The 22082-nt window shown below is 34.7% G+C and overlaps 1 protein-coding gene and 1 non-coding gene across 3 annotated transcripts; both read left to right on the top strand.

The window, feature by feature from the left end:
• LOC136417761 (cubilin) lies at positions 1 to 19705 on the top strand. 2 transcript variants are annotated; one of them, XM_066403561.1, is made up of 13 exons: positions 1 to 370; positions 11348 to 11571; positions 11626 to 11876; positions 11953 to 12170; positions 13738 to 13893; positions 13945 to 14179; positions 14622 to 14834; positions 15192 to 15444; positions 15896 to 16075; positions 16383 to 16603; positions 17441 to 17679; positions 17737 to 17964; positions 18025 to 19705. In XM_066403561.1, the coding sequence occupies exons 1-13, from the start codon at positions 277 to 279 to the stop codon at positions 18189 to 18191; spliced, it is 2679 nt and encodes an 892-aa protein (XP_066259658.1). In that variant the 5' UTR covers positions 1 to 276; the 3' UTR covers positions 18192 to 19705. The 2 variants fall into 2 exon arrangements, with proteins under 2 accessions (XP_066259658.1, XP_066259659.1); XM_066403562.1 differs by having other exon boundaries at positions 11351 to 11571.
• Positions 19706 to 20653: 948 nt separating this feature from the next.
• Positions 20654 to 20724, top strand: TRNAG-CCC (transfer RNA glycine (anticodon CCC)). Its single transcript has one exon. It is a non-coding gene; the product is annotated as a tRNA-Gly (tRNA).
• Positions 20725 to 22082: the final 1358 nt, after the last annotated feature.

Consider the following 22082-nt stretch of genomic DNA (forward strand, 5'->3'; position numbering starts at 1 on the left):
TAGAGTTCGAGCTCTATCATAAAGACAGTGTCGAATAGACTCTATATCGCTGCCCGGGCAGACTTGCTCTATATTCGTGCACAAGCTTTTAGCTCGATACGTATCCCAACAATCGGTTATTCTAATAAGTTGATCTTTTAGTAGAAGGAATGATTATTGTTTAGCACAAGCTAGGCAGGGTGTGGGTCTTGAACTGTGAATTTTTGCTTTAGCAAATGACAGAGAATATAGCAATAAAATCAAGGTAGAGAGTTGAAACCATGAAATACAACGGAGATGGGATTTAAAATCATTTTGTTGCTATGTTGTCACCTACTAGCCACGAAAGTTTTATTTGTTCAAGCCGGAAATTCTCCCTCTATCAAAAGAGGTAAGTAAGTGAGCTTTATACATGTTGCTCAATATCATTTTCGTTGAGTGAAGAACTTCGTATATGGTTGATTCCAACTGCGGATTAGAACGTAACATCAAACAAGCCAAAATGTATTGATGTACGGCATAAGGGTCCTGATATGTATTTTTAAACCCGAAGTTCTATTATTAGAGCCCTTATTTATACTCACGCTCTGCCATTATCGATTTCCGTAAGGAATCGACAGAGGTTGTTATTTTACTCACCAAAAATAATAAGCTTACATAACCAATGCGGTGGACGGCGTAACATTAAAGACAATTACTATGGCAATCATATGCCGGAAAACTTAGGGCTGGGGAAAGCTCATCAATCTTCTGGTGGTTACAATAAGCGCATAATTTATCCGCAAACTGAAAATACGCACTGGAAAGTTCGTTGTTGGTTTATGGTAACGCAGGTTCAAATTAATGAAAATTTATGTTGGAGATGGTTTTCGCTCAAAAATTAATTTTACCAAATGGGTACTGGTGTTTCGAACAAAGAAATGGTTAAAACTGGAATGGCTAACGTTAACTGTTATTTCTATAGCTTGATGTTAAAGTTAACAGCACATTAATAATTTGGTCCCAACACAAATATAAAAAAGTTGAACTGGCAATTTCTTTTATACAGGGTGAGTCGGCTTGTATCCGCAAGATTCGTGTTCAAGGGAAGTCCTTATATCATCTGAGAAATAAGAAATAAATTCGGTATCCGAAATAACTGTAACTTATGTTCTGTACAAGTGTGCCAAATTCGACTTCCAATGAGGGGACCTGGGGAACAGCAGGAGATATAGGGAGTCCGTAAAATGCAGGCAAAGTTGCGCTTTCATTATTATAAAATAAAATAAAAAGTGCAAATTGAGTATTTTCACTTTGAACTTTTTTTGAGTTCCAATTAATTTCTAAACAGCCCAGGAAAAAGCAAATTTCCCAAGCCCCGTATCTCATTTTTCTCAAGCATATTCTGGAAAGGACAGGAAAACGAAGACGACTCTCCTACAGCCTCTTTCCAAGACCTATAATAAATATGTTTTTTACGTTTGAGGAGGATTGTTTAGTTTTTCTTTTATTTTTCGGGAACAACGCCTCACACATCAATAGGGGGGGGAATTATTATTGTCAGTTGAAAGTAAGTGACAATAACACCGACCCTTTACTAAGGGCTCGGACGAACACCCTTGTTTAAGTCTCCCTGGCAAATCTATCGCCGTCCTCAGAATGGACATCAGTAGAAAAACCTCGTTTCGAATTTCAAATACCATCCTCAACTTCAAAATTATAAATACAAATAAACATGTTGGGATGTTATAGAGCATTTCCCTTTCGCATGCGGCTGCGGTTACAGTTGAAAGATCGTGAATTCGCATACCCATACCAACACGGTTGTCTGGAGGGCGAAAACATGTTACCCAACATGTTTTCGCCGGCCACATTTCATCCACACTAAAACCAGGACATTCGAAAATGTCGGCCATATTTTTGCACTGCGTGTGCCCTGGTGTGATGCCTGAACCGTAACCAGTTTCACATGCAAAAGAAAAATATGCATTGGGCACCCATCCGCGTTGAATTTGAATGAAATATTATGATTCGGCTTTCTGAAATTATAGGTAGATATGTATACAGTATGTCCCTAGATGGGGTTGTCTAGAGGAGAAAGTTCCTTATTTTTCATTTTACGAAAAAAATGTATCCTTCATAAAAGTTTTTGTTTGTTCCGAAACGGTTGAATCAGTTCTCATCATTTCAATTTTCCTTTTCGTTACAGATAAATAGCGAAAAATAGGTTCATTTAGATGAAAAATTTTTCTAAGTCCCAAAAATTAACTCTCGTTTCCATGAATTATGTAACTATATGTTTCATTTTGGGGCCATTTGCGTTATCCTATGGTCATCTACTTTTCATCTCATCTCGTATATTACCATATACAAAGACGCCTAGTGCTATGGACGAGTGGAGCCCATTAGGACCCAAGGAGAAAGAACCACATAAAACCTCCCTTAACCATCGTAACTATCATTCTTTCCCATAATTTTCTGAGAGTAGTTATTCTGCAATACTGATCGTTGTAAATTAGTTTTTTAGTGCAGTAAAAATATAGTCCATTGACGGTAGGCCACCGAAAAGTCCTGATTTGACTATAGTAGATTTTCACATTTGGGGCTGTTAAAAACAAATAGTTTATGCGAATGATCTTTCTCCGGATGCAGAACATTTGAAGGATAGGCTCAGAAATGCTGTGGCGTTTTTACCGCTTGAAAAGACTGAAAGAAGATAGAGTGAACTGTGTCAATGACGAGCTCTGCGTTCACGAAGGTGGCGAATAAATCAAATGAAATTTTTATTTGCAGTTTTGGAACTTAGAAAAATTTTCAACTAAATGAACCTATTTTTCGATATTTATCTGTAACGAAAAAGAAAATGAAAACTAAAACGTTTTGGAACAAGCAAACACTTTTATGAAAAATACATTTTTCTCATAAAGCGAAAAATGAGGCACTTTTTGCTTTTAGCAACCCCATCTGGCGATATACTGTATGTCAATATACAGAGTGGATCAGCCAAATGGAATAAATTTAATATCTGCATATCTGGACATACATATCTGAAAAAAATACCGAAATACGTCAATTTTAGGTTTTAAAATTACATTCTGTAACGTAAAAACTATTTCACTAAATTCAAACCCTTTTGCGTGACAATTGGAAGCCTCGAATTTTTAAATTGGAAGTATATATTTGTGATATCTCATTTAAAAAGCCTTTTCATTCTCTATTCAAAACTGTTATGGTTTTAAATTTTATTTGGAAGAATAATAGGAAACAAATAAATTCATGTATTGACGAAATTCTCTACAGCAAACTAAAAACTTATTAACTAATACCACTTCGTTACTAGTAATATAATAAAATAACAAAACAAATCAATCTCAATGTGCCTCAACTTAACTTTTCCAAATCGGTGGATAGGGAAGCGAGGATCTCTAGAACGGACAGCATGATCACCTGATCTTACGCCATTAGAGTTTTTAGAAAGAGCATATGTGAAAAGTATGGTGTACAAAACTAAATCACGCGATCTAGCTAATTTAAAAAGAGTAACGCTTGCGATTAGATCGGTTACGCCTCAGATGTTGATTAATGTTAGAAGATATTTTTATTTACGGTTAGGATACTGCCAAGAAGTTCATTTTGAACATCTCATAGAAGATTGAGATTGATTTGTTTTATTATTTTGTTACATTATTAATAACGAAATGGTATTAGTTTTTAAATTTTAAATTTATCTTAGAGGATGTCGTCAATTACATGCATTTGTTTATTTTATTATTCTTTGCAATAAAGCTTAAAACCATAGGAATTTTTAATAGAAAACGAGAAAACCTTCCAATTAAGGTATCACAAACCCATGCTTCCAATTTAAAAATTTGAGGTTGTAATTGCCACACAAAGAGGGTTAAATTTAGGGGTAACATTTTTATGTTACAGGATGTAATTTTAGAATATAAAATTGATTTGTTTGAGTATTTTTTCCACATATGTAGAAATATGAAAATATTGAATTTATTCCTTTTGGTTCTTCCACCCTGTATATGTATATATAGACATGTACCAAATTATAGGTAAATACATATGTTCCAGCTGGGAGATTCTATACTAGTGATGAGAAAAACAAGTCTTTATATAAATCCAAGGTACAATACAACATTGCAAACAAAATGCAAGACTAGAATCAAGACTGCAAGATATGCTGGATTTGCTTGTAGTAGTTTTATAAGTCCTGCATTTTAAAAAACATGTTTCAATAAATTCGTATTCCAAGTAAAGGGATGGTCGGAATATGCACTAATATTTTTGGATTTGGGGTTATTGCCAAATTTTAAATATAGTAAATATCCGATCATTTAATACCCGTGATAAATAATATTGGATTTTTACCTCTAAGTTCTGATTCTAGATTTATAAAGATTATAATTAAAAACGAAACGTGAAAAGAGGCCACCATTAGATCCGATGGCTTATACCCCTATATTGGCATTGAACGATACTATTGTTCCTGATAGTCCGTCTATTTCTCTTTGCCCGTCTGATGATTGCCAAATAGGACAAAACCAGTACCGGCCTAGCCTGGGATTCTCTGCTCACTGTAATGTTGATAGTTTCATTCATGTTAGAGTGAGATGTTGCGATAATCATTGGAGTTAGTCGACTTTCTTTGATTTGAGGTATTTTTGCCTAGTAGCAAAACTGGGACAATTATATTAAAAAAGTACTTAAATATCATTACAAAACTTTTGTACACTTGCCTGCAATCATAAATTTAATTACATGTGCAGGGTTAGGTTGTACAGCCACAATTTCAAATACATAAACAAATATAAATAGAAATACATTTTGAGTAATGTAATATGTTTTTAACATGAACCTTGACGAGAAGGGCAATTTCTGTTGTGTCTTTACTAGCCGACAATTCTACTATGGGTAATATATATTTTTTATTCCACTTATCTGGATCACCCTGTATAAATGAAAATTAGTTTTAAAAAGCCGGGACCAAAACTGCAAATTTACAGCTCTGAGTGCTTCTAAAAATCAATACATAAATTTTAAATGAACGTATTTTTACATCTTTGAATTTACCTTATAATGGCGAGACTTGCGAGAGTTTTACAACTGGATGTTATAGTTCTGTTTATTTTGATCACTCTGTATAAACGAAGTTAGTTAAAAAAAAGTCCAGGACTAAGACTACAAATTAACGGATCTCAACGCTTCTAAAAATCAATGCATGCATTTTAAACGAATGTATTTAAACGTTTTTAAATTTACCGCATAATGGCAAGATTTGCGAGAGCTTTGCAGCAAGACCGTTCAAAGTTATTTTTAAAACCGAATTCTGGAATATTCAAAAGAGCCTTGGGCTCTAGGAATGTTCCAAAGCGAATATTAGTCGGAAGAAGCTTATCAGCAAACTCGAAAAAAGTCATTTAGACCGTTAAGGTTTATTGAGCACGATACTTCTTTAGCAAGATTGTCATTTATAATATTCCGGTAAACCGTTGGGATTTCTTCCATTTTGCGGAATGATATCCTCATATATTCGTGTCTTTGCTTGAGCAAGTTTATTTCTGTATTCTCTCAATAATGGATTATCAGACCGATGCAGCATTTCAGACAACAAATTGACTTGTTCGCGTATACCCCGGAGTTCATCATTAAACCAGCAAACAGACGTATACTGAATTTGCCATTTGAATCAACTGATTCAATGTTTTCAAAATCGAAGTACAAAATTTCACAGAACTCTTGTTTCCCCTTCACAGGGTAGTTTCGAAAGAACATTTATTTGATGGATTATTTGTCCTTTCAGTTAAAATTCATTCATACATACGGCTTAATAATCAGATAAGTCAGGATTTGACGTTTGGACTTCGATATCGTCCTCAAAGTTCGCAAAAAAGTTGACTAAAAAATTTTTCCCTCCGCAGGGGAGTGGATAATAACCCGAAAATGAAAATCAGAGGATCGTTCAATTTTTTGCACTTATAATCGCCTGAAAAGGAATTTGCATTTATGTCCCCTCGCATGATAACTTCCGTTCTGTTCCAAAAACTTGGAAAAAGTTTGCCAAGATGGAACAATACATTGCGACAATGATGATGTTAAAATGAGTCAATCTAAATGCTGTCAGTTCACACATAAATATTTTTAATATACAGGGTAGGTTTTTTCGATGATTAGTGAGGGGATCTCTGAAACTAACAGAGTTACGAAGTCGGTTAAATAGGAAAAGAATTGTAGCTTTAATTTTATTGGTTCTAGAAAAGTTACGTAAATAGGAATATTGTAGAGAATTTTACCCTGAAAAAGATAGGCTAATTAATTTTGTCTGACAGCTGTCATTTTTGACATACGGCATATACTTACTTTTTTTAAACGGAAAACGTAGTAGATTATGACTTGATTAAAAAGATTTTTTGCAATCTTTAAAATGATACTAATAAGTAGACAATTATTTCTCAAAATTGTAAACACACTCTTTTTTTAATCCGATATTGCAATTTTAAGATAGCTGGCCATGAAATCGTCCACACTGGTTTGTTGTTTGTTTGACACTGACAACTAGCAACATTTAAGTCAGATATAAATTTAAGTTTTTGAACTGCTCTGATAAGAATTTTTCAAATCAAGGAATTATTAAATGTGCATAAGTTTTTGAAATGATTCTTTCAAACTTGGAAAACCGGGATATTATCGAATGATATTTTTTCTATGGAGAACAATAAAAAATGAAGTTTACAGGAAAAATTATGAATTAGTAGAAACTTTTAGAGAAACGATTGACGAAATTTTCGATATTATTGATAGGTATTCAATTAAAAAAGCTCGATATCAGTTTTAAGGCGATGTAAAACATGTTCAAATAATAACGGATAGCTTTTTTGAATATATATATTATTAATAATTAATTGGGCAATTATTAAAATTATTGTTCATAAATAGGTATTAGATTTTTATCACAATTTAAAATTATTCTTATCAAAATAATTCAATTAAATTTATATCTGACATAAATGATGCGAGCTGTCAGTATCAAACAAACAATAAACCAATATGAACGATTTCATGGCCCATTATCTTCAAATTGCAATATCGAATTAAAAAAAGATGTAAGCCCGCCATTTTGAGAAATAACTGTCTATTTATTAATATTATTTTAAATCTTGAAAAATATGTTTTTAAATAATTATGCTTTCCATTAAAAAAATACTAAGTGTATGCCATATCTTAAAAATGATAAAAATGAGAAAAAAATGTAGGTAGCCTATCTTTTTCAGAACAAAATTATCCACAATGTTCGTTAATTTCTCTAGAACTAATAATTACACGGCTGGATCGATTGAAAGAAATCGACAAAATGTGATTTTTGCTTAATATCTAGTAAGCCATAGACTTCTTCAAGAAACCAAAAATGGCTTTAAATTGGTCTCCTAAAGCTGCAATTCCCTCCCCATTTAATCAACTTCGTAACTTTGCTAGTTTTCGAGATCTCTTCACTAATCATCGAAAAAAACTCACCCATAATAGTGCCATAATAGCTTTTTATTCAAAGTTAAATCTCGAATCGGATTTTGGAATAAAAAATTTGGATACCGTCGATTTTTCTCCCTACTAAGCCCTTTACTACTAACTACAGGATTTAAAAAAAATGTTTTCTTGTACTTCCTGTAAATATGTAAAAAATATCTTCAATCTATGTGCCTGAGATACATTGCTCTAACTTTTTCATTTAAGCTTGCCATGAATTTCAAACAGGTTCTGATATATTTATTGTCAACGAAAATCTGGGGCACCCTGTATGAGGCAATGCTCGATCCAAATTACATTCGACTTTTCATTAATCTGCATTGTTATTTCTTAAATTATTTTTGAAATTTAAATACTGCTTAGCATAATTAAGATCTTTGGATACAATACGGATTCGGAGGCGAATGGAGGTAATAAGTATTTTTCTAAAAGTCCCAAACACCTTAAGAGCCGACAAATAAAAGTATTGGCAACTTTCCATAGAAGATAACTTCTACGGACATGGTCCTTGTTTTATTATCACCTTTGATAAAACGCTAGAAGATTTCACGGGCCATATTGTTGCTCTGGTGCGGGTGCCCGAATTCTCCACCTGTAGCCGTAGCTCAGTGATGTGCCCTCATTTCCTTCTTTTTTTTATGGATGACCCGAGGGAAAACCTGATGTACCCTTTTGGTATATAAAATTAAAAGGACAACGGTTTTTCGGGACTAAAAGAAGTCCGCACATCTTCTTCTTGTGTGATTCCGATCCCTTACCATTCACAAATTAAAATTTTAAAAAGGAAGTTTGCTTGGAAAACTAGCTCTGTCCTCTTCAGTTAAACTCACTTCCATTTAAAGAAATCAATAGCTCTGTCCCAACAGGAAAGAAAACCAGTTTCGCATCGTCAGAAACCGTAAGGAAAATGTGCAAAGAGTCCCGACTGGTTCGCTGCGCAGTGTTCTGACTGGTTCTGTTGGTCCGGAATGGGTTTTCTTCTCTGTTGGAACGGATCTAATAAATCAGTTTTCACTTGCCTTATCATCAGTGTCAATGCTAAGTAATAATAAGTTTCTTTCAACCTGAACTATTTATGTACAGTTTCACAAACAAATTATGTAAATTGGCATTTTTTTGTAATTATTTCTTAAAAGCTGTTTACAATTTATTTGTAAACTAACGACTTTGAAACAAGGATAGTTTTTGTATTTTTAAATAACGTTACATCACGAAATTGCACTCTGCGATCGGAATGTCTTTTACCAGCTCTTATAAAACTATTATTTTATAAGGAAGTACTTTTTAACACTAGTTACATCCTATAACATTCCTCGTAAATATGTTTCGCTTGGTGAGCCAGGAAAGGTTCTCACATTCAACTAATTAGTAGATGTGGAAATCTTTTATTGAAGATGGTAGTTGCAAGGTATAAATGTTATCTCAAGTTTCTGTGTTATATTTTTATAGTATCATCTCGAAACTTGGTTCCGATCGTTTTTTTTATCCATCAATTTAAAGAAGTAAAAATGAGTGACACCTTCATCACATGATGAAAACCTCTCTTATGGAATTTTAACCGGGTATGAAACCCGGATACACTATTGGGACCTTTCCTCAAAATAAGAATCCATGCAATGGATTCATAAGGGCTCTCTTTCACCCAAGAAGGCAAAAACGCAATTTTCTGCGGGAAAATTGATGGCCGCAGTTCTTGGGACGCAGAGGGGATTCCCTTAATTAAGTATATGCCAAAAGGGAATACAATAACGGGGAATGTTTACAAAGACACAATAAGAACTTGAGACCAGCCAAACGCGAGAAAAGACTCCACAATCATGCTCAGAAAATTCTGCTTCTGCACGACAATTGCAGGGTGCATAAAGTACAAATTGTTGGAGCTTTAGTCAATTAATGCGACTTTAAGGAATTTCTACATCTATCTTACACAAAAAAAAACACTTCATCAGCCTCGGAAAGCTTGAAGTAATATTTTGCAGAATTAATGCGAAGTTTTTTTCATCCAAACAGTCGTTATTTATTAGAAAAACGATGGAATAAATGTGTTACTATTAATTGTTTTCATCTTGAAAATAGTTATTTACGTCACAAGTCCAATAAATGAGTCGTTACAGCGCGATTTTTTTACAGGCGAGGCGAGGTTAGGAGCCGAGTAATGTCGAGTGCGAATAAAAGTAAAACTCGTACTATAATAATACTTAATGAACGTTTATCGGATATTAGTTTATTTTATACTGTTGTCTAATTTGTAAAGGACTTATGTTCTATATCAAGTTAAAGGTGGTAAATACAATATTTGTCTGAAATACATTTACTTTATATTTTATAAATATTTGATTATTTACATGCCAAAAAGTAGAGTCTCTACGGTCATAGTAAGAGAATAACGTTTAATTTAAGTAAGAGAGTAGGTTTAGAAACGACTGCAATGTTTTAAACTGTAGATCCTTAATTAAAATCCGGTAAGGTTATTCAGTAACACAATTACAGTATCAGGTACGATAACGTTTGACTTAACAACCGCAAATCAGCGCAGAGCAAATAGATCTACCCGAACAGCATGAATAAATTTCGTTTGTTCTCTAACTCTTTGTTTTCATAACTCAGTAAATAATACAAAAAATCCTTTCGTATGGATTGAATTATTTAAATGAAAGACTGATTGGGGTTTTTGCAACATACCACCATTAGTCAGGAAAGGATGAACTATAGCATGAGTAAATTTGTTAAAACGATTTTCATAAAAGTGGAATATATGAATTGCGAAACATTTTCTGATTGGTCCATTCCCCGCAATTATACCAAAAGTTTTTACTTATTTAAATTTGGAGGTTTGTTTCAACAAAGAGGTGGCTAAGCCGATTCTGAACTTCGGACTCTGAAAAAATATGTCAGAACGTCAGAATCTATGTTAACATAAATATATATATATTCTTTTTTTTCGAACTTCAGTCCTATAGAAAATACATAAATTGGTACAAAACTAAGGAAAATTGAAGGCGTACGAAAAGCCATCCAAACTGGAAAAATATAATAAAATAAAAAATTTAACTTGTTAATAAGTTTGCGAACTTTTAAATATAATTAAATTTTGTTAAATAAAAATTTAAAACATTAAACGTAATTTTCTTGTATCCAAATACTTTCCAGACGTGCTATATTATTTTTAAAAAGCGAAAATTCTCAGATTAATCCGGAGATGCAATTCTTATCCTTAATAATGAATTGATATGAGACATTCTCGGCGTAAATTCACGTTTCAAAAGATTCCTTAAATTGTCTATAAATAAACTTCTAAATTATTCCCTAGTAAACAATGTTAAGCCCTAAAGTTTGATGTGCAAGGCAACAGGGCTATCATTCAATAAAAGCTAATTTTAACAGGATGTACACAATTGAAAACACACTTAACCCGATAGCATTTCGAGTAGTGGACATCATTGTAAATATTTATAATTTGACTCCATTAAGGGAATAGCATTATGTTTGACACTCTATTAATAATTTTAATTTAGAGTTATTTTTAACATTCCATATAATTTTTGTTGCGCTACTTCCTTTGATGCTGCTCCGACAAGTTGCAGAAAATGGCATTTTCGGTGTGAGTACTAGAATCCAAGTCTCTATGTAAACTATTTCGTTAGCCACCCGCAGGGGCGGCCTTAACAAGTTTGGCCCCTGGGTGAAATTTTTAATAATCCTCCCTATCCCCAAGAAAAACCGCAGACCAGAAAAGTACGCGCCGTCGCTCAACCTGGCTCCTCGTAAGGCCTTACGGTATATCCGATTTTGCTACATCGAATTAACACTCACTACGCATGTTCAATACTTCAAATTTTTCCAAATTTTCTTCTTTCAGTAGCTGACTCCAAAAAGGACCACTGCAATAAAACTGTAGACATTTACGAAGATGTCTCTAGTCCAGAGGTGACCCAGGAAAACTTTGGAAAGTCGATGACCTGCTGGTACAGGTTTCGATCATTCCGAGGTGCTCCGAAAGACTGGATCTTAAGAATAAAATTTAACAAATTCAAAGTTGGTACCCTAGTTAATGCTACTCATTGTGAAGGTGGTTACATGCAGGTAGGACAACATGCTATATAAACTGTAGAAGTGGAATAAAACCATGTATTTCAGATAGTTGATGGGAATGCCAAGACAGATGTATCAAACAGGAAAGAACCTGGAATGTACTGTGGGGAAAGTGAACAGCCGCAAACGTTCATGTCTGAAACATCTTTTGTTAAGATGCTCTTTCATGTTGAGAACTTCACCGACCAATCTTACTTTAGTTTCGATACGCGAGCAGAGCAGCAGCTAGTTGTGTATCTGAGATATGGTCAACATCCAGAGCTCTATCCAAACAGAAGAGGAGAGGTTGTTCAAGGGTATGCTGATGAGTCTATTATTTGGAATAACAGTGCCTCCTTCAGGATTTAGGAAGTAATTCTTGCATCTTTGTAGCTCTTACTGCGAACGGATATTCAAAGATTGCCGCCTTCAAACCTGCTATGTTCAATCACCAGCCTATCCAGGCGTATATCCTCGAAACCTGCACTGTAGGTACTACCTAAATACCAGGTTACCATTTATCAAACTCTATATCGAGAATGAGGAGTTTAATATCGATGGCCAGAGATGTGAAAATATCATGACATGTCCCATGAGACCAATATCTTCAGGTTAGTTCAGGTTCATGTTATACTGAATGTGGACGAGGGTAGTTTCCGAAGTACCTGGTTTGACATATAGATGACGATTTTTTCGTTATAAATTTGCGTATATTACAGGGACCTAACCTTAAAAAGCTTAATGTCTAATGTTTGAGGGTGCTATGTTGATTTGTGTTTGGCTGGGAGCCGTTTTTAGTGAACACTTTTAAAGGTTTTGAGAACATGAAAAAAATTGGTCATGGTTACGTGATTGAATATTTTCATTTGAAAAGTTTTAGTCTATTCAACATCAAAGCGAAGTTAGATTATACTCTGGGGGAATCTGGTCTTTCGTTAATAACTGTGAAATATTGGGTCGCAGAATTTAAACGCGGTTATATGAGCTGTCAAGACGAACAGTGGTCAAGCAGTGCTCAACCTAATGAGATGTCCACTCCAGAAATTTTGGTGAAAATCCAGAAAACTGTACTGGAAGACCGTCGACTGAAATTGAGCGAGTTAACCGACATGATAGGAATTTCAAAAAGTACCGCACATCTCATTTTGACCGAACAATTGGATATGAGAAAGCTGTACGCAATATGCGTGCCGCGATTACTCACAATTGAATAAAAAGGGGGTGTTTGGCAAAGTTTCGTAGCAATAAAGCCGAGTTTTTGCGTCGATTCATAACCATAGATGAAACATGCGTCCATCATTTCACACTTGAGACGAAAGAACAGTCAAACAATGGATTCGAAGGGGAGAATCGGCTCCAAAGAAGACGAAAACCATTCCATATGCAGGAAAGGTGACGGCGTCAGTTTTTTGAGATGCATGTAGGATCATTTTTAATTATCATCTCCCTAAAGGAAAAACAATAAAGGGAGAATATTATACAAATTTATTGCTGCGTCTGAGCGAAGAAATTACGAAAAAGCGACCGCATTTAGCAAAAAAGAAAGTCTTCTTTCATTAAGACACGCACCAGTCCACACTTCCGTTATCACGAGGGCCAAAATCAATCAACTTGGTTTCGAACTTTTTTCTTCACCACCCTATTAGCCTGATTTAACCCCCTCAGATTATTTTCTATTTCCAAACTTGAAAAAATGGGTCGGTGGAGATATTCGTCACTAATAAAGAGGTGGAGTCCGAGGTTGATGCCTATTTGAAAACATTCGAAGCTTCTTACTATAAACAGGGTATAGAAGCCAATAGAACATCACTGGGAAAAGTATGTCAATCTCAAAGGAGACTATGTTGAGAAGTAATGTAATATTTTAAAATTTTTTATAAGTGTTAGGTCGGTTACTTCTGGAACTATCCTCGTTCAAAAGAAGGAATAAAATTCAACACAAGCTGAGTTTGAATAGATATTCTGCTTTTGAAATCGGTTCGTTTTCTTTTATTTGAAATTAATCTCTGATGGCAAATTCACTAGAATCAGGGGACGGTGAACTTGAATCTATCATCTGAAAGTGTTTTGCGTGACACTCAGTTCACAGTTTCCTGGTTCCTAATTTCCAGCCGTGTTTCAATCATAGTTAGAATTATCTTACTTGCTAATACTGAGATTAGGAATTCTTCTCCGTAGGTGAGGAAAACTGCCCTTACGATTACATCAAGATCTACGACGGAAAAAACGAACTGAGCCCTGTGATAGGTGTGTTTTGCGGAATGGGCAAATTTCCTTACTCGATAATCGGCACATCACAGGACTTGTTCGTAGAATTCGTGACCTCTCCCGCAGGTTAGAAAGCACCCATAAACATTCAAAATTTGCCTATGTTTGAAATTTTAGGCCCTTTATTAAACACTGGCTTCCACTTTAACGTGGGAAACTGGCCTGGGCATGTTGATACTGCAGGCAGCAAGAATGGAACATGCGACTGGCTTTTATCATCGGAAAGCCTTAGGGCTTCCGGTGACTCTGAGGGGATATTTTTGTCCGTGGCTCATTGGTATCCCCCTCACACCACCTGCACTTATCTGATGCAAGGTGACCCAGGAGAAATCGTTCGATTGTATTTTCCCAGGTGGGTAAATCCAGGACGAATAAGGATGTTGGAAGGATGTTATTGATACTTGCTATGAAGACTTCCTTTATTAGGGTTATTTGGGGATTGTAGAGTACTTTCATTGAGCAACTGGTGATGATCAAGTAAAATGCCATTAATTTGCATCCTTGGACTAAATTGGTCAGCTATCGATCATGATTGTCATGATGTCATGATTTGTTTCTAGATCGCATACAATTTCGATAATTCTTACTATTATGGGACAATGTTGTATAAGCTTAGGCCTTTTTAATTGCATAAACACGTCCAAACCAATATGTTTTGCTGAGGTGCCTATCATATCACATTTCCCTTTCTCCACTCCATCTCTATTGTATGGCTCCAGATTTTTAGCTTTCAAAAACCTATCCAACTTAATCATATTTTAGATTAATACATCGCGTTTAAAATGCTTCCTCAGTTTCAGGATAAATCGTATTGAATCGCCAATACAACCCACAGATAACGACTGCGGGGAGTCGTTAACGCTGTACGATGCTTCTTGGGCTGACGATTCGAAAATAATTAAAACCTTCTGTGATACCTTTTCTAAAGCAATGGAAAAATATGATTTCGTTTCAACTGGAAATTCCCTTTTTGTTAAATTCGAGAGCAAAACTGGAAGTTATAGTGGGTAAGTGCGACTAACTCACCTCTCTCAAGCAATTAAAACTATTGTTTAGGAAACTCACTTAAGTATGATCTTGACGAATTACCCTGTAAAATCAAAAATCACATTTTTGGAAACGTTGACTCTTTTCACATGCTATACAGGGTTCATCTTTGGGAGCTGACATAATTCGCATATGGAAAACACAAGTTTAATGTATTTTTGTTTTGTGGGAGGCTCGTCCGGTATAGGATGTGAAAAAAGTCAGTATTTCCAAAAACGCTCTTTTTGATTTTGCAATTTATTCAAAGTTTAGAGGGGGTTAAAATATCGTTAACGCACCGCGTGAGTGATTTTACTATTATAATATCACTTCATTAGGTCATCTCTGTATTATTGGGCTCACTACGATTTCTTTAACAATACGAAACTGGGGGAGGCGGTCCCTGGAAAAAAATGCGATGAGGTATTTGCATCATGGAGACAGACCAAAGGGTGGCTCAGATCACCACTCAACACCCTCATTTATAAGCAGCAACACTCAAATGATGACGTATCCTGCCTTTACCGATTTGTTACCGATAAAAGATTGTTTTCCAGGATAATTCTTACCATTACATGCGTGAATTTTAAGGTAAGTAAGTATATTATATGTGCATAGGCGTTGATACGTTTTTCTTAAGATCGGCCGGGAAGTAGGCCTTTTCTGTCCAGTTTTTGAAGGAAATGTTTTTACCTGGAAAGCTCATCTAATCAATCTCAAACATTTTTCGATCCCTGTTACTTTGTTTTTCCGATCCCCGTCTCCGACATAGCACTGTGAAACTTTGAAATGTATTGTATATATGTATTGGTTTTTGAAATAATTTACTATAATGACTAAATATAAAAAACAAATAATATCACATAGAATAAGTATCACCTGAACTGGGTTGGAAAAACATTGTACGCCAGCAGGGCTACTTTCCCGTCTTCGTAGCGTAAATATCTCACTATTTCGCGAAAGCTGCTCTTTTTGCCACACACATGAAAATCACTTAACATTTAGGTATTTATCATATTAATAATTCATCCATTTTTTTCAGGATCATCCTTATAATTCCGGGCCCTGTACCAACTGCATCGAAGATAGGGTGGACAAACTTGTGGTGTGGGAGCCTCTACCTCCGGGGGCTAATCATTCCCACAGTCCCATTTCGCTCAATAAAGCTATGCAGTCAGGGGACGTTACCTGTATATGTAACAGACAATCGTTTTCAACACAGGTAGGTAAAAAATATATCAAAATTCCTAAAGCGGATTGAAATAGAAAACGTTAATCACTTCTCTTAGAATGGAAGTCGCACACGGAAAGCAGAAAAACTAAGCAATTAAGGGTTAACCGTATTCAGCACAGTTCTGCAACTGTTGGTCAACTGTTTGAAATTCATCACAAGATTGGCATCAGCTGCCCTTTAAATGTGTTAGAAATGTAGCGCATCATTCAAAAACAATAGTTGTACAAGTGTTAACTCTGCTGAACGCGGAATATATTAAGGGCTTCATCTAATATAATTTGTAAATGTATTTTAGGTTATTTCTAAAGGAGAACATTTGAACCTTCAATTAATAGTAGATAGTGCACATAGTGCATTGAGTTACTTCAAAAATGCGAATCCACTCTTTGAAGCTACGTACCAATTCGTACATGGACCATTATGTGGACCGGCTGTAATTTATCCAATTACGGATGGGGAAATTCATTATCCATATTACGAAGCCGTTGGTTATGTAGAGCCTCCGAAGTCAATACGGTAATACATTTATATACATAATACTCTATAGGGAGTCAACAAATATGGAAATATCCTAATATTTCCTTAAACAATACGTTCTTATCAACGTCCCGAAACACAGCAAAGGATGTATTTTTAATGACACATTTTGGTGATTCCGGCAGTTTTTCCTAGTCTTTAAGCTATGATATCATTCACTGAAATTCTACGGGCATATTCAGTCCTGGAATTATTTTAATTGAAGGCATCACATAATCTTACCATTAAAAAATGATTACGAATTCACGACTTTAATCTATTTCATTTCACCACGAAATCATTATTTACTTAAGAAGTGCGAAAAGTGGTTCCTTGCCGTCCTCTAATTATAGCTGAACGAATGCTCGCGAAGCAGAGTTCATTCAGCATTTGAGCTTGAGTGCTCGCGTGCGATATAAAGTTTTATCACACGTATGTCGATTGTATTTGCAGCCTCATTGACTACAAACATTTTTGACTCTGACCACTTACAGAATGTTTTTTTTATCGTACACGTGAATTGCTACTTTCAACTTATAAATGCGTACAGTAAACCAACTTTATCGCACGGCGGCAAAGAAAGTAAATCTATTGACGCGTTTCTGGGCTTTTACAACCACGTATTACTTTCAGCTTTGTCTGAGTCATGACATTTCCTTAATCGAAAGATGAGTTTCTCAGAGAATCACCCGGTGTATTCTCTGTGTAGGACTTAAGTTCTTTCAAATAAATGAACGAAAAGATTCTCTGAAATGCGTTTTTCTAATTGCACATTTTATCTAGGCATATCTGTCATGTAGATACGTAAGCAATTTTCTTTATTTCTTTTTTGTACAGGTGCATATGGGAAATAAAGGTAAACAGAGAAAGAGACCTTTGGCTTCACTTTGACCATATAAAGTTCAATTCGAACGCTTGCGACGATGGCGTCATTGAAATATTCCTGAAAGGAAGAATTGATCCATTTTTGACTTTATGTGGAGAGAATGTTTCTTTATCCAAAGACCTGCCAATTATATCATCAGGTGAATTAACGCCTGATGGGAACGATCCATCAATAACATTACAGTTTATCGGTAAGCGCAATATTACCCAGTTCCAAGCGACTTTTAGTGTTTAATTTAATTTTATAGGGCGATATTCACCTACCAGAGCTGCCTTCAAAATAGCTTGGACCGAGCTATTTCATTTACCCAGAAACATAGATGGAACATTGATGACATCAAAACTCATCGAAGGAGGACATTCCAATCAGTTGGAAGAGTGCGAATTTAGTTGCCCAGGCGAGCAAGGGCTGTGCATCCCTTCCAGGCTCGTTTGTAATGGAATTATAAACTGCCCTAACATTTCGGACCATAAGGGTGAATTCCTAACTATCATCTCTAAATTTGGTCCCAGAAAATAAAATTTTGCTCTTTTAGGAACCCTTTATAATGACGAGTCCCCAGACGTGTGCATCGAAGCCATCACTCCTAAAATCAATTGGTTTTACGTTGGTGCTGCCACAATATCAATCGTGTTATTTATATGTGGATGTTGTATATTTTTATACCGTAAATGTTGTTCGAACTGCTCAAACCTTAAATAATGTTGAGCTAGTTATTCAGTTTCAAAGAATGTTGATTGTAATTCAGGAGCATCAATGACCTAAGTGAAATTAAGCTATAAAACACGATATTTGTCGATGCTCTACAACGGACGTCCGTAGGGTTGGATGCTGTTTCTTGCAAATTTAAGTTTTAGTTGCAAAGGATAAATATTATTTATACCTGCAGACCCTAACAAAAGCTCGGAACGCTCAAAACGTGGCTCTAAATAAGTCAAACACATTCAGACGTTCTAAATCAATTTTAAATACACCCCCCCCCCCCCCCCCTGACCTGCGTGAATGGGTTTTAATGAAAGAGAGAATGAATTCTTGTTTCGAAAAATGTTGTTTTTAGATAGTTTGTAACGGTTTAGCACTGTTCCGCAATCTACAGCGTGTTCCACTTAAAGTAACTAGTTTCTGGTCAATTTAAGAAAAATCATCAAGTCGGCAACAATGGTGAGGTACCAGTGAGTTTTCGATAGTCAAAAGTAAGTATTCAAAATTTGGTTTAAATCGCATGGCCAGATTTTGGAGTACTTATTTGGAGCGTTCCATACTGCAAGGTCATTTGTAACGACCAGGACACAGAACAGGTGTGTGCAGAAGAGCTCAAAACAAGTAATTCTTTAATATGAAATTTTTTTCTCGTGCCTATGGTAGTTCAAATATTGGCCTCTAAAAATGTCTTAAAAAATTCTAAAAATCCAACCATAAAACAACTAGAAAGCAAGAAAAACGAATAAAATGGATAATTGGGTCAATTAAATATCGCCAAATAAAAGCTGCTCACAAATTTTGCTCCTAAATTCACCCTTAAGCTGCCCCTCCTTGAGCTTCCAGTCACTTCAAGTTTTTACCAACTAAAGGTGTTAATAAAAAAATATATTTTCGTTTTCTGAGACAGATATTTCAGCAGTCAAAACATGAAAAATCGAATTGTTTTGAGGTCTCTTGCACACACACCTGTTTTTTGGCCCATCACAGTGCAAATCACCCTGTATTAGCAAGCACGACAAGCAAAAATATAAATATTCTTGATTCTGGCAACTTATGCTTGATCTGTGGCTCAAGCTCATCATCGAGTTTCAGAAATCGTTAGTTCAACTTAGCTCTGGTGGTCCCATTGGCGATAAAGCAGTTTTTCAATGTAATTTTTAGCTTGTTAAACCAAGATATTAGAGCTATTAAAAAGTGGGACAAAATTTCATAAATGCACTATACCGGATATTTTCTGATGATTTATTTTTTTAGCAATTAGATAAATTTCTTAGTTTGTTGTTAGCTAGTGTAAGTTTCACCTTGCAATGGCCATTTCTTGGGCATACAAGACCCTAATATGGGCCTGGATTTCTCCTTTTGCACAAAATTTTACCGAGGAGTCATGAGTTAGAATTGATGTATAAAATGTAAAATAATAAGTTTATATTCCCCGAAGTGACTAAACCGTTTTGGAAACCAAATACGATATAATTAGTAACCATTAAGATTTCAAATAATAAAACACTCATTTACATTGTTGTTTCATTGTTCATAGATTTTAGAAACATAGGCGGAACAAACAACAAAAAATTGGGAACTTTCAAAACGAATGGGGCATTCTTTTACAAAAACAGAATTTTTGATATTTCCACAAAACTTTCAGGCTGAACTTAATATGTGATACATCATTATAATCGGAAAAAAAGTGAAAATGCAAGATGGAGTCCAGAAGAAAAAAGAAAATTGATGTTGGTCGTCGAAAATCGAAACGTGAAATTCAAATATGGCCACGTTGTAGAAGAGGAAAAGTTGCAGCAATAAAGTGCCAATTATTTGGAATTATTTCGACAAATAAATTGAGGAAAATATAAAAACACCTTTCTGAATAAAAACGTTTTTCCAAAATTTTCTTTCGAATACTTCCTAAAATTATCGGAACTTTTCAAACTTTGAAACGGCACATTCTTGAATTCCAAATTGGGCAACTTTCCGTGATTTTAAACCATCTCATGTCTTATGATTACCGAAATTCTTATGGTTAAGCTCCAGAAAGGCACACCCTGTAATTTTTAAAACGACCATATCAAGAAATCCCTAAATTCAAATTATACCTATTTTCTTTGATTAGTTTAACAGATAAGTATTTGACCGCTCCGGTTTTTATTTTCATACCTAAACTCTGCAAATAAAAATGTTCTTAAATGAACATGGATATCCAAAAATTTACAGAATTTGTATAAAATCTAGATGAACTCGACAAACTACAAGGAGCTGTTTTTTTACGAATAATCTTATTTCCTACGATCAAATCTATCTCAAATTTTTTACTCAAGCATAAATATTGGTATACAAATATAATAAATTTTAATCGTTTTTGTTAACAATATTTTTGTGTTTCTGTTATACTCATTATTGTTTTTATCAGACTATGACCCAAACCATTCGATATTCTAGTCGTTGAGATACTGCTTCAATATCAAGCACTGCTGGTGTAGTGGTATCATGCAAGATTCCCATTCTTGCGACCCGGGTTCGATTCCCGGGCAGTGCAAAGTTTTTTTTTTTTTTATTATTTTTATTAATTACTTTGTAATAAATATTACGCTTAATTTTGATAAAAAGAATGAAGAAACTATTACAACGAGTTTACCTGCTTTCCGATTATGAATATATTCATTTTAATTTCTGAGAACTTTTGCAGAAACTATATGATACATAAAAAAATTACAGAATGAGCCAATTTTCTGTAGTCATTTGTCATTTATTATAATTTTATTTCTATCTTAAACTAAGCCGTTCATAGATAAAACTCATGCTACGACCAATTTTACAAATCATATTAAATTACGGGTCACAATGCATATAGGTTTCCCGGCTGGGTATGAACACAATAGGTTGATGTATTAATTTATGCTCACTATATGATTCTCTACTTGAATCAATCAGTATTATAATTAAATTGTTGATTCAATGGTTGATATACACATGTTAATATAGAAATGTATCACAAATACATCGGAAACGAGTAAGTGAGTAATAATACTATCAGGCCAGACTGAGTTTGTTTCATTGATGACCTCATACCTTATCATGGTCACGGTATGTTGGTTACCGTGAAAATAATTACAATAAAAATGCTTCATGTATAAGAATGACATCATAAAATTGTGTCACGGACTGCTCCCTAAATAGAAACAGGTGAGGACCGTAATGGAAAATTTTGTTATAAATTCCAATGTGTGCAACATCTCAGGTAATCCGAGATGTCTGCAAAATCGGCTCAATTTTTATTAAAAAAATGCATAATTTAATAGCAGTTTGTAGCTTTTAACCATTTATTATAAGCACTCGTGCCACAATTTATTCCACAAGTAGTGCGCCGACTTGGATTTTTTTATGTAGTGCATAGATAATATATGTATGTAAATACTATGTAATAGAATATAATGTGATGTGGGCTTTTTAGTCATAAATAAATATTTAGTCACATATATAATATAATAACATAAATACAAGTTCTAGACTCGTGTATAATGACATATTTCACCCACGAGCGACGAGCGATATTTGACATTTTTCCTCAAAGACTTAATAATGAACCAATTCCAAAACCAAATTCAGCTTGACTAAAGTTAAATACGGGTCATATAGTGTCAAAGGCAATGATAAGCGATCTGCAAGATACAATAAAGTCTTGTAATTTTGGCAAAATAATGCTTCATAATAGAGTATTAAAGATCAGAGTTTCAGTAAAAAAGAAAGAATGCCAATGGTTTTTTTGTCATCGAAATTCTGGATTTTTTATTCAATTGTTAATAAATAAAATAGTATTTACATGGAAATATCAGTTTATTTTGTTGCTGAACTGTGACCAAAACATCTTAAAATGCCGCCAGTGAAACAGTGTCG

This window comes from Euwallacea similis, chromosome 30, assembly GCF_039881205.1.
Source record: "Euwallacea similis isolate ESF13 chromosome 30, ESF131.1, whole genome shotgun sequence".
Lineage (NCBI taxonomy): Eukaryota > Metazoa > Arthropoda > Insecta > Coleoptera > Curculionidae > Euwallacea > Euwallacea similis.